Source organism: Zootoca vivipara, chromosome 8 (genome assembly GCF_963506605.1).
Source record: "Zootoca vivipara chromosome 8, rZooViv1.1, whole genome shotgun sequence".
Lineage (NCBI taxonomy): Eukaryota > Metazoa > Chordata > Lepidosauria > Squamata > Lacertidae > Zootoca > Zootoca vivipara.
The window spans coordinates 23,064,313-23,078,334 of record NC_083283.1 but is presented as its reverse complement, the minus strand read 5'-3'; the positions used below and the strand labels follow the sequence as shown (position 1 = coordinate 23,078,334).

General features: G+C 45.5%; 1 protein-coding gene across 1 annotated transcript; it reads left to right on the top strand.

Moving 5' to 3' along the window:
* The first annotated feature begins 4,957 nt into the window (after window positions 1–4,957).
* On the top strand, window positions 4,958–6,642 carry KCNS2 (potassium voltage-gated channel modifier subfamily S member 2). The gene has a single exon (XM_035125977.2). The coding sequence runs from the start codon at window positions 4,958–4,960 to the stop codon at window positions 6,389–6,391; it is 1,434 nt and encodes a 477-aa protein (XP_034981868.1). The 3' UTR covers window positions 6,392–6,642.
* Window positions 6,643–14,022: the final 7,380 nt, after the last annotated feature.

Genomic DNA, 14,022 nt, shown 5'->3' with positions numbered 1-14,022 from the left:
TACGTCTAGATAATTTACAAAGAAGATATGAGTCTGCTCTGATACACGCAAACAATTTCACCAACTTTATCCGAATAAACACAAGGCACCAGGATGATTGCAGGCAGGGCTGAGCCACATGCATTGCTTGCCCCACCCTCGGTTTGTTTGTTTGTTTGTTTGTTTGTTTGTTTGTTTAGGGAGTGATGCCCCACCCCTCAGTGAACTTCCCAGGATAGCTTACAAAAATCTCTTAACAGAATAAAACAAATTAAAACATACGGAAATGTACGAAAGCCACAGTGTACAAGCCAAGATAAAAGGAATCAATCTGCATTGAAAACCCTGAGAAAGCAAAAAATGAAGTATATTCCTGGTGGTGAAATGACAGACAGTCAGGTTGTGTATCCACAGCAGTGACCAGAGGAGGAATGACCGCTGGGAGGAGTGCGAAGAGAAGAAATGCCCTGGTGCATTTGCAGCAGCACAACCGGACACCTTCATCTGCCCCAGCTGCAACAAAACATGCCTCTCCTGTATCGGTCTCTGCAGCCACAGCAGGTACTGTGACCTTCCAACAGTTTACCTTTACCCCCAAAGGCACATCCAAGAACAAACCTTCCTAGGGAGAGCATTCCACAATCAGGGTGCCACCACTGAGAAGGTCACCTTCTTCCCCTGGTATGCTCACTTCTTCCTCTGTACACATAGCATATGGGGTATGGGCATTCACATATCATACTAAAGAGGTCACATTCCGGACTATATCTGTATTGGGGTTGTGGGGGAGATTATGTGTGCTTTTATTGTTAAATCGTGTCAGGATGTTTTAGGGGAAATGACTCATAAATAAACAGTGTGTGTGTTTGTGTGTGTGTGTGTGTGTGTGTGTGTGTGTGTGTGTTTTTTAAGGAATGCACACACCTCTACCTCCAGCATGAAATGTTTCCAGAGGGGTAACCCCACAAGTCTCTTGCAAGTCTCTTGCAGCAAAAACAACAAAGGTGATGTACTTGATCCAGCTGTGCACTTTTTATGTTCTATTGTGCATCTGGTGAGATGTTAAACCAAGGTGACATCCACACAAAACATTAAAAGAAGATGACTTCCCTCTCAAAGAATCTCAGAAACTGGAGTTTGTTAAGGCCGCTGGATATTGTAGCTCTGCAAGGGATAAACTGCAGCTCCCAAAATTATTGGGGGTGAGCCATGTGCTTTAAATGTCTGGTGTGTAACTAGCCAAATAATCTTGTCTCACCTTCAAAGCTAGCACTATGTTTATAGCATAAGCCTTCAGTAACTACACCCCTCTTCCTGTGAGGCATTGGGTAGGGTCCTCCTTTGTCAGGCAGATGGGCAGAAATTGTGTGGCAGACAGAAATTCAACTGATTAAGCCTTTTCTGGTATGGAAATACAGTGATGGAAAACGCTTATTTTGTTTGTCAGACATCTTATTACACATGTGTGGTCCCCAATCTATTATGGGATCTTCCATCCCACCTGTAAAAAAAAGTACACACATGCACACATGACCTGAAGTGTATGCAAATTTTATGCAAATTTATACCCTCTTTTGCAACTGAGGCACAGAAACTAATCCATATACTAGGTCCAGAAAATCTTTGACTTTTACCCCAAAATCCTGCCCTAGCAACACTGCTGATCCTGGTCCATGACAATTTTCTGCTAAAATTACTCTCTTCTGGGTGGTTTTTTTGGGGGGGAGAGTGGTATGACAGCTGTTTCTCCAACATAAAGCTTATGCACTCATGTTTAAACAAGTTTGTCCCTCATTTCACTTGTGAACAATATTCACCCTGTTAAGGCAAGAAAGGCCACAGATCTATAATCAAATTCTAGACAACAAAATTATTACCACTAATGATCTGTGTAAGCCGACTCTGTGAAAATGCCTTATAATTCTATTAATGTGAAAAGCAGTCGTTAGCAATTTCTACTATTAACATATCAATGAGCCTGGAGACTTGCTTTCTCAAGGAAGGGACATACCGTAGTACTAGATGGTGGACATGGCCCAACATATTCTGCCGAATCAAAGAACAGAGTAGTTTAGCCTTCTTCCCCAACCTGGTACTGTACAGATGTTGAACTACAACTCCCATCAACCCTGTCCCTGATCATTGGTCATGCTACTGGGGCTGATGGGAATTGGAGTCCAAAACATCTGAATGGTGTCAAGCAGAGGAAAGGTGGTCTAGTCCAACCTTTGCCAACCTGGCACCCTCCAGATGTTTGGGAGAACAGCTCCCATCATGCTGGCTGTGGTTGATCGGAGCTGTTGTTGTTGTTGTTGTTGTTGTTGTTGTTGTTGTTGTTGTTGTTGTTGTTGTTATGGTGCAGCTGAACCTCACTTTTCAGCCAAAAAGGTACCCAGAGTGGCTTACATACCACCAATGACAGCAAGACAGTTCCTGCTCACAGGCTTACAATCTAAAACGAATGACACACATGGGGAAAGGGGCAGGAAGGGAAGAGTGGGAGGGAATAAGAACTCAAACCTCAGTTCTTAAGCAGGCAGAGTTCAGAGTGCCTGGTGGAGCTGGTTTGTCACAGCAGAACTGCTGGAGTGAGCCCTGTTTCCCATGTGGTGGCATTTTCTATGGAATGTTTTTTGTAATCCAAAGCATCCTGAGGGCACCAGATAGGCAATGACTGGTCTAATGCGACACCCTTGCAACAGTGACCAGACAAGCATCTCTGAGAAGCTTAAACCTTCCCAGTTGTGTGTCTCAAAAACATCTGTGATTGGCATAGGCTGCCTCTGAACCTGGAGGTCAGACACTTTCTCCGCTTGATATGCAGCATCACCACCTCACCCACAGACACCTGAACATCTGGCTGAACATCTGGTGGTACTGTGATGGCTTACACACACAGAGAGAGAGAAATGAATAGGAATGCACAAGGATTGTGAGAACAGCGAACTCACTGGAGGTGCCTGAAGAAGAGGGAGAACCATTAGCCGTTGTGAACCAGCTGTCAATCCGTTTCGGCAAGGGTCCATTTCTGAAAACGGACGAGACGCTCGCGGATCTCCCTGCTAAGACGGGAAAGCATTGCATTGCAAAGCAGGGAATCTCTGGGCGCGGAAGCGTGACTCGCTGGCTCTGGGGCGTCAGCGCGATGGGCTCGATCGCCACTGAGGGCAAGAGAGCTTCCGCTCGTCGGGCTGTGATGGAAGCATTGCTCATGACAGATACTCTTATCTGTAAAGAAGGAGGCTGGCATGTGTGGCAGAGCTGTGTGTAGGTGGAGGAGAGGAAAGACACCCCCATCCCTACACTCCTCAGGCAGGAATCAGTTCTCCTCGCACAGGAACGGACTGGCTGCCTTGCCTGCCCGCGTCCTATTTTCCACCACCATGGATGCCCGCAGGCGACGGGTCTTCTGTCGGTCAGCTCGCCAACACAACACGCCCATTCCCTGCCTGCGCTCAGATCGAGTGAGCGCTCAACAGACAGCGTCGCCCCGTTGCTAGCGGTGCCAATCGCAGCCCCGTCCCTTCCCGTGGCCCAAGAGCACGATGTATTTGCGAACTTCGACCTTTAGAGCAAAAAAGGTGTAGGGGAAGCGGGATGTATTGTGGATTATGATTATGATGACTATTAGCAAGCTGCACGGGAATGTGGGGTTAGGGGAGACAGGTAGGTAGGTGGGTGGTGGTTGCAGTCGCTCTAGAGCGATCGGTCCCATTCAGTCCCAAAACACGGAGCCAGGCTAGTTTTTGTGCACGCGGAGCCCCTGCAAAAACCGCCTTCCACAAGAGAAGGTGTGCGTGGAGCGCATCCCTCTGTATATCCCCTCCTCAGGTATCTCTCAGTTGCAGCCCGATCGGAGGAAGAAGCAGGCGGCGCCCACCTTGGGTGGGGGTGCGGGGAGGCTTTCAATGGAAAGTGAGGGGGGGATGCCGGTGGTCGCCATGACTGCTGCTGCAGCTGCTGCTGCCGCCGCCGCCGCCGCCTGCTGAGTCGGGAGGCGCGGCTGGAGAGGAGCTGTCCCTTCAGCACCACGGCGCCGCGGCTTCGCTCTTGGTAGTAGCTCAACTCTCGGGCGGTGTAGGCGCTCCAGGTTGTAAGCGAAGCCCGCTGACACCTTCTCCGGGAAAGGGGCTGTCTGCTTACTTCCATCACACAAAAGGTTAGGCGGCGGATCGGTTCCTGGAGCCAAGACATCTTCAGCCTGGATGAAGGACCCCGCCCCAGCGATGGTCGAGAGGTGCTGGGGGAAGTTTCACGCTCCAAAACGGGGTCGCAGCAGCAACAGCAGCTCTTGAGGTAAACGGGGGTATCAGTATTTAAACGGTGGGGGTTCCTATTTTGGTCGAACCTGGGGGGTTGGCCGTTGGAAACCACTGTCTCTCCTCGCCCTTTGTTATGATGGAGAGCGAGAGAGACCTACACGCTTACTGAGAGGTACCTGGGAGGTAAAGAGAAGGCAGCAATAGAGACTTGCCTTCACTCCACTCGCCAGCGCTACAGACTTTGGGGGAAGACGCCTGTTAGTCTGTCACCTAGAACTGTTTTGGCTGCCCATCCAACCATTAAAATCCATGCCCTATTTCCAGCAGCTTCACTCTTGCTAAAGGAGGGGCTGTGGCAGTCAAGGGCTATGCATGGTATTGTGCCAGTTACAGCATTGCCAGAGGATGTGCACAGAAAGAAAAAGAGGGGAAAGGGCCAAGGAAGCACATTTGTGGATTTAGCACACATTAAGCGATCCCCTCATCGGTAGTGAAGAACAAAAGCTACACTTTAAAGAACGGAGCCTCTTTGTGGTAATCTGTTAATATGTGTGGGGTGCTTTGGGTGTAAGTCTATTATGACCCAAATTAAGCACAAAAGAGTGGGGGTGGGAAGAATTAAGAACCCACTCACTACTGGATAACACTGAATGCCTCCTTTAATTATTCCATAGGTCTTCTCTCCCTGCCCCATATAGATTTGGAAGACACTCACTATGACAGGGCTGAGTCTGAGGGATTTATCAGAGGCTGATTTTGAAGACAGTGAAATCAGCATCAATGTCGGAGGCTTTAAGAAAAAGATGAGATCCAACACATTGTTGAGATTCCCTGAAACAAGGCTGGGTAAACTGCTGAGCTGCAATTCAAAGGAGTCGATTCTAGAGCTTTGTGATGATTACGACGACACTAAGAATGAGTTCTACTTTGACAGGAACCCTGAACTTTTCCCTTATGTGTTGCATTTTTATAACACTGGAAAGCTGCATGTGATGGGTGAGCTCTGCGTGTTTTCCTTCAGTCAGGAAATCGAATATTGGGGAATCAATGAATTCTTTATTGATTCTTGCTGCAGTTACAGCTACCATGGGAGGAAAATGGAACCAGACCAAGAAAAATGGGACGATCACAGTGATCAGGAAAGCACCACATCTTCCTTTGATGAGATCTTGGCCTTCTACAATGATGCTGCTAAGTTTGACAAGCAACCCTTTGGGAAAGTCAGGCGGCAGCTGTGGTTAGCTTTAGACAACCCTGGCTACTCTGTCTTGAGCCGAATATTCAGTGTTCTCTCCATCGTGGTTGTTCTTGGATCCATAGTAACCATGTGCCTCAACAGCCTCTCAGACTTTCAGATTGTTAAGAGCAATGGGAACTCTGAGGAAGACCCTCGATTTGAAATTGTGGAACATTTCGGTATTGCGTGGTTCACTTTTGAGCTGGTGGCAAGGTTTGCCGTGGCCCCAGACTTCTTGAAGTTTTTTAAGCATGCACTCAATCTAATTGACCTAATGTCCATCCTTCCATTTTATATCACTTTAATTGTTAACTTGGTGGTGGAAAGTAGCCCTGCTTTAGCTAATTTGGGTAGAGTAGCCCAAGTCCTGAGACTGATGAGGATATTCCGTATCTTAAAACTTGCACGGCACTCAACAGGCCTTAGATCTCTTGGAGCCACCCTCAAGTATAGTTACAAGGAGGTAGGGCTTCTCCTGCTGTACCTGTCTGTTGGAATCTCTATATTCTCTGTAGTGGCTTACACAATTGAAAAAGAGGAAAACAGGGCCCTGGAGACCATCCCTGCTTGCTGGTGGTGGGCTACAGTTAGCATGACCACAGTTGGTTATGGAGATGTTGTCCCAGTGACCATGGCAGGCAGGCTGACAGCTTCTGCATGCATCCTAGCTGGCATCTTGGTAGTGGTCCTTCCTATCACACTCATCTTCAACAAGTTCTCCCACTTTTACAGGCGCCAAAAGCAGCTAGAAAGTGCCATGAGGAGTTGTGATTTTGGGGATGGGATGACAGTTGTCCCTTCTGTCAACTTAAGGGACTACTATGCCTACAAAGTTAAATCTCTTATGGCCAGTCTCACAAACATGAGCAGGAGCACCCCAAGTGAACTAAGTCTGAATGATTCACTGCATTAGTCTCTGGTTCTAAGACCAGTTTGCATGATGGAAAACCAAGAGCTGTATTTATGTGTGTTGTTTTTCCTCACCCCAGCATCTAATATCATCAATTAAGCACCATGGGCAAGTCTACATAACCATTCTCCCTCCACCACCATCCTTTTTTGGCAGTAATCTTTCAGTAGCAATTCATATGCACTTCAGTCTTGTGAATGGTTCACCATACATTCGGATTTAGAGACAACATGCATTTTGAAGTTTGTTTAGCTTGCAATTGGAAGTGTGTTGAATCCATCAGAAAGCCATGGTGCTCATAAATACCAACACATGCAAAGGGCCTCCTAATGGGAAAAATGGTTGTGGGAATCCACTTACTTTGGCAATTGTGAAGAATATAAAGTTCACTTACAAAACGATATGTCTAGCTACATAGAAACAGCCTCCTGGTTTTTCTATGCAGCTGTATTTGTCTCCATGACATTTAGTGCTGGTGATGTTGAGCTTCTTTGTCATATGCATATTTTGCTTTGGAAGTCCTTGTGAGAGAACCGAAAAGAATATCTCCAGGAAGACTACAGAAACAAATCACCTGCAAAGCTGGAAATGTGGCTATCCCAGTTCCATGCACGCTTGTGATACATCAAAAAGGCCACATAGTTAAATCACTCCTTTGTTTAAGACCACTATAAAGCTGCTATAACACCCAGATTGCATTTCCTAAACCACTTGCCGCCATCATACTTTGCTAGTTAATTGAGAATTCACTTGGGGAATCACTGCCCGTTTATGAGAAGTAAAGCTGTTGTAACCATAATTGTGCAGCTTCAATTGAGTTTGATTATTCTGAAGAAATGGGAAGCAATTGTCAGCAACTCCTACCCTAAATTGTGAGAGAATATTGGGAGAGAGTGACAGAATGTTGGGGATCGATCAATAAATAGACAGAATGATTTCCAAGACCATCCAGTAAGTGCATATTTTTATTTCTTCCGAGTGTCATTGATAAGACTCTCGTTCACAGGAACTGATCTGTGATGACAGATTTCAGAAAGTTATCTCCCATCAGCTCCTGCTCCTGAAACATGCATTAGGCCACCCTCTCAAAAAGAGCCTTAAAAAGAAAGAAAGAAAATACCCACTTTTGTGCTGAAGGAAAGATTTAAGGCCTAATCTTCCTAGACATCAGAAACTGATATCAACTCTTAATCTTTAATGCTCAGAATATACATCTCTCTCTCTCTCTCTCTCTCTCTCTCTCTCTCACACACACACACACACACACACACACACACTGTCTGAGCTAAGGGATCAATGTAGACACATTAGAAGATATTCTTACAGCTGACTAGTAAAGAGAAATACAGAAAATCCAGTGGTAAAGGCAGCAATGTAATATGCAAGCTGACAACTTGACTGGCTTTAAAATAGATTAGACAAATTCATGGAGGATAATGTTATCAGTGGCTACTAGCTATACCCTGCTTCCACAGTGTATTGTGGACACAATTCTCTGCTTTCACAGTGGGGAGTATATACTTCTGAATACCAGTTCCTAGAAACCACAGAAGCAGAGAGTGCTCTTGAACTTAGGTCCTTCTTGTTGGTTTCCCACAGGCGTTTGGTGGTCAACCATTGTGAGAACAGGATGCTGGACTAGATGGGCAATTGGCCTGATTAAGCAGGCTGTTCTTATGCTCTTTGTTTCTGAGGGGGAGCCACAGGTTCCAATGAGAAGGATGGAGAGGACACATTATGTTTTAACATTTGAATGGGAGGCCATTTCCTTTGTTGTTGTTGTTGCTTAGTCGTGTCTGACTCTTTGTGACGCCATGCACAAGGGCACGCCAGGCACTCCTGTCTTCCACTGCCTCCCGTTTGGTCAGACTCATGTTGGCAGCTTCGAGAACACTGTCCAACCATCCTGTCCTCTGTCCTTGTGCCCTACATCTTTCCCAACATCAGGGTCTTTTCCAGGGAGTCTTCTCTTCTCATGAGGTCGCCAAAGTATTGGAGCCTCAGCTTCAGGATCTGTCCTTCCAGGGAGCACTCAGGGCTGATTTCCTTAAGAATGGATAGGTTTTATCTTCTTGAAGTCCATGGGACTCTCAAGAGTCTCCTCCAGCACCATAATTCAAAAGCATCAATTCTTCGGCAATCAGCCTTCTTTATGGTCCAGCTCTCACTTCCATACATCACTACTGGAAAAACCATAGCTTTAACTATACGGACCTTTGTCGGCAAGGTGATGCCTCTGCTTTTTAAGATGCTGTCTAGGTTTGTCATTGCTTTTCTCCCAAGAAGCAGGTGTCTTTTAATTTCGTGACTGCTGTCACCATCTGCAGTGATCATGGAACCCAAGAAAGTAAAATCTCTCACTGCCTCCATTTCTTCCCCTTCTATTTGCCAGGAGGTGATGGGACCAGTGGCCATGATCTTGGTATTTTTGATGTTGAGCTTCAGACCACATTTTGAGCTCTCCTCTTTCACCTTTATTAAAAGGTTCTTTAATTCCTCCTCACTTTCTGCCATCAAGGTTGTGTCATCAGCATATCTGAGGTTGTTGATATTTCTTCCGGCAATCTTAATTCCGGTTTGGGATTCATCCAGTCCAGCCTTTCGCATGATGAATTCTGCATATAAGTTAAATAAGCAGGGAGATAATATACAGCCTTGTCGTACTCCTTTTCCAATTTTGAACCAATCAGTTATTCCATATCCAGTTCTTAGGCCATTTCCTAAGGCGACCTAAATTCACGTTCAGGAGGCTTACTATGAAACAAATAAACCATACCCATAAAGAGAGCACAGTTCTTTACATCTCTACTCATATGTAACAGCCACTGAGTTCAATGGGGCTTGTTTCCAGGTAAGTGGTTATAGGACTGTAGCCTCAAACAATTATCTCAAGCAAGGGTTCCCAAACTGTTGTCTATGGACCACCACTGGTCCACAAAGTGCATTCAGGTGACCCACAGTAAAAATACAATAAAAAAATCATACAGCATCTAACACAGAACATTACAATTTCTACAACTGGCAGAAAAACAATTGACTGGTCATCCAAGACCAGGCGTCTGCAACCTTTTCTTCCTGTGGGCCAGAGGATTCCCACGGACTATCATCCCTGGGCCAGACATGGGCCGTACAGGCACAGAAGCCATTTCCGGTGGCACTGCGGACATTTTGGAAATGGGCAGCGCAGCACCAGAAATCGCTTCTGTGCATGTCCGCGGCTGCGCAGAAGCAATTTCCGGTGCTGGCTGCCCATTCCCAAAATCTCCGCAGTGGCAGAAATCGCTTCTGTGGGTGCGCAGAAGCGATTCCGGGAACTGCTTGACGAGTCCCCGCACCGTGCTGCGCCAGTTTACCGTAGTGCGCGGGGGACTTCCCGAGCAGGCGGCTTGGTACACTGGCCCATGGGTCGGAGGTTGCTGATGCCTGTCCAAGACCCTCAGCATTTTACAAGTGGTCCAGGGGGCAGGGGGGAATTGGGAAAACCACTGATCTAAAAATTCTGGTTGAAGGAACCTAACTGATCCCTTAGGGGAGGCGGTTCCACACTACAGTTTCATAATATATATGTGGGCCAGTCCTACCATTAGACAAAGTGAGTCAAATACCTCAGGTGGCAGGTGCTCCCAGCCATTTTCCTCTGCTAGAGGTCAAAGCAGCATGTGCTCCATGGTTTGTCTTGCCGCTGCCACCAGCCTCTTAGAGGATATGGAGGATGCTATAAGCTTACCGATGATGAAACAAAATTCAAGCACCTGTTGAGCCAGCTTTTGTAGAAGGAAAGGAGAGGGGAAACCATCTTGTCCTTTACCTCAGGCAGTAAAATACTTTGGGCCAGCCCTGCACATACACAAGGCTAAAGAGACGTTGGCACTACCCTTTGAGTCCATGCTTTCACCAACCCAGAAGTTCATTTCCAAGTTGAAAAATGCTGTGGCCTTCTCAACTGGTGGCCCTCTCTCAGTTTGCGACAGCATTCAAACCATATTAGATCAGCATTCAACTAGATTGAAAGTTGTTTGTATTGTATCCTGGAGTCTGGGTCGTCTCAGAGAATGTTGAATGCTAAATCTCTAACTCTATACATGGAAATAAGTCTCACTGATTTCAGCAAGACTTATTTCTACATCATGCACACATCCCCAATCTGGGGGATAAATTCTACTGCACACATACACACTTCCAAAATATCCCCCAACTCTGAAGTGACTCTTACCAACATGTGTAATTCTGGGTACTTATCCGGATCCTTGCAGAGCTTTGGATCATGGTGCAAGATTAGGCAGCTCTCATATTTAAGAACTTGTGTGAAAAGGACTTGGTCACTACTCCTGGTTACTCCTATTTCTGATCAGGTACAGAAGTGTGGTGTGATTTACCCTCCTATGTGGCAGGGCCATAGAGTCTGCCAGTTTACCAAATGGTTTTCATGAACATTATGGTGAGGCTACTACTTGTTAAATGATTGTGTGTATTCATGCAAATGAATGGTCCTACTTGTGATTTATTGGATTTAGTGTTTTGATAGGTAGCACATAGAGAGCTGCCTTGGACCACGTCAAACCACATGCCCTTCCAGCTCAGTATTTGTCTACTCTGACTGGCAGTGGTTCTCCAGGGTCTCAGGGAAAGGTATTTCCATCAGGTGCTGCCTGGTTCTTTTAAAAATGGAAATGCCAGAGATTGAACCTGGGACTCTCTGCATGCCAATCGTGTGCTCTAAGGATCTCTCCTTATTTATGCCTCTGTATTAAAAGTCAATACGTTCATCAAACTAGAAAGACTTGCATTATTTACAAATTTAAATCTTTCTCAAGCCATGTCCTCAGAAGAAAAATGTGAGTGAGAGATCTGGGTGAAATAATTGAGGGTGTCAGGAATTATCCTGAGGCAGCTGGAGGTTAAATGAGAAGGTTGTGTTTCTGATTTGATTTTTTTTTAAAGAAATCCTAATCCCATTTTACCACTGCTGAAGGGTTGAATTCAAAGTGGAAATAAATAGTACAGAAGGTAGAGTTTTAGTACAGTATATATGGGTTATATACTGACCAAGCTATCCCAGTATATAACCCATATATACTGGAATAACTTGGTCAGTAGTGTATGAGACTCTTATATAATAATTATTTATTATTTATTATTTATTATTTATTATTTACACCCCAGCTCACAACAAAATATTAAAAACATAATACAACATCAAATATTAAAAACTACTACTACTTATTTATACCCCGCCCATCTGGCTGGGTTTCCCCAGCTACTCTGAGCGAAACATGATAAAACATCAAACATTAAAAACTTCCCTAAACAGGGCTGCCTTCAGATGTCTTCTAAAAGTCAGGTAGTTGTTTATTTCCTTGACATCTGCGGGGACAGCATTCCACAGGGCAGGCACCACTACCAAGAAGGCCCTCTGCCTGGTTCCCTATAACTTCACTTCTCGCAGTGAGGGAACCGCCAGAAGGCCCTTGGAGCTGGACCTTAGTGTCTGGGCTGAACAATGGTGGTGGATACGCTCCTCTTAATCTCAGGGTCATGGGTTTGGGCCCCACATAGGGCAAAAGATTCCTACATTGCAGGGGGTTGGGCTAGATAACCCTCAGGGTCCCTTCCAACTCCATAGTTCTATGATTCTAGATGATATGTACTTGGATTATCTGACCTGGGCCTCATCTAGATGTGTGGAAATTGCCAAAATCCTTGTGGCAAAAATAAGGACCACTTATCGGCTTGAACCCAGGAGCAGCAACTGTGATGCGGTTCAGCAGTCAGGAGTTGGGGGTGGTTCCCTGGTCTTCCCACACGATTGATGGATGATGTCAAATGCAAGCCTCATTCCAAAGGCAGTTTAATTTTTTTTTTAAAAAAAAAACCTTAGATTTTTCCTCACTGCTCTTTTGGCCAATGGCAAGGATTAATTTCTTTGGTATCAAAACAAAAAAAAACTCCCTGGATTCTTAAACCCTTTTAACTTCTAGCCCAAAGGAGTTGCACGTTCCCTCCAGCTCACAGATTCTTCCAGCTTTAGTCAGGAACACAGGGAAGCTGCCATCTGCTGAGTCAGACCATTGCTCCACCTAGCTCTACATTTTTGGAATGGGTTGGCAGATGCTTCATGGGCATCTGTAGGAATTTTTACGGGGTGCGGGTGTGACTAAAACACTGAAAGTTTCTCATTTCTAAAAACCCGAGAATACTGGCTGTATATTTTCCTCGTATCTCAGGTTCCACAAGTGCTAGAAACTTACTCTTTTAAATAAATGAAAGCTTGAACTATTGAGATTATGGTTCATCAAGAAGGAGGATGACAACTGCCCCCCCCCCCTTCTGCAGACACCCATAAGTGGCTCTCCAGAGTTTCAGGCAGGATTGACCCTTGGGCACACAGGACACATGCCCTGATGCTGAGATATGACTATTCCTCATTAGTCACATAAATTAGTTTCAGATTATTCCCCGTTATAGTTTGATATGGCTAGGCTTCGGTGAAACTGCAGAAATGGGTTGAAACATTCCCAACGTTGCATTTTACTACGAGAAATGAATGGCTCAACAGAGACACTGTTTTTATTGCATTGCTTGGAAGAAATTTTCATTAATGCTTTTAAATGCATTCAAGTGCTTTGATTAATACGGGCTTAACAAATAAAACATGTTGCAGTTTGGCATGAAGTCACTGTCCCCAGTTCAATAGAATAACAATGCTACAGTGAAACTTCTCACACCATGAGTTTAGAAAATGATGACTCATTAAGGCTTTATTTTGCCAGTGAAACTGTTGGATTGAAATATGGAAACTATTTTAAAAGAACGAGCCAAGCACACATTTATCAAAACTGTAGCAAACTGGACACACAGAATGCAAAATTCCCCAAACCTGGAGAATGACAGAAGAAAATAAACCACAGGCCAGTCTATGGCTTACATTGTTTTCTGAGAAGACCAAAGTGAAGACTTGGCCAAGTAAACGATCCCATTCGTTTACAAGTAGTGACTGATGAAGCATAAAAATAACCGGGGGGGGGGGGCTAGATACCTGGGTTACATCCATCCCATATATTTAAAGAACATTTATACCACCTTAACAGTCATAAAGGTAAAGGTAAAGGGACCCCTGACCGTTAGGTCCAGTTCTGGATGACCCTGGGGTTGCACGCTCATCTCACTCTATAGGCTGAGGGAGCCGGCGTTGTCCGCAGACAGCTTCCTGGTCATGTGGCCAGCATGACTAAGCCGCTTCTGGTAAACCAGAGCAGTGCATGGAAATGCCATTTACCTTCCCACCTATTTACCTTCCCACCTATTTATCTACTTGCACTTGACATGATTTCAAACTGCTAGGTGGGCAGGAGCTGGGACTGAACATCAGGAGCTCACCCTGTCGCAGGGATTTAAAGCACCGACCTTCTGATCGGCAAGCCCTAGGCTCGGTGGTTTAGACCACAGCGCCACCCGTGTCCCGATCTTAACAGTCATGGCTTCCCCCAAATAATCATGGGAACAGTAGTCCCCAGGTTTTAGTCCAACAATCTATCCGCTAGAGCAAGCTGGGTCTAGCATCAGATGCAACCCAGAGGATCTGTAAGTTGACAGAGGGGGAGAAAAGAAAGGCAAAGGAGGATTCCCATTTCTAC

Excerpts from the sequence above, each read along its gene's own strand:
- KCNS2 (XM_035125977.2), top strand. The coding sequence starts at position 4,958 with ATGACAGGGCTGAGTCTGAGGGATTTATCAGAGGCTGATTTTGAAGAC.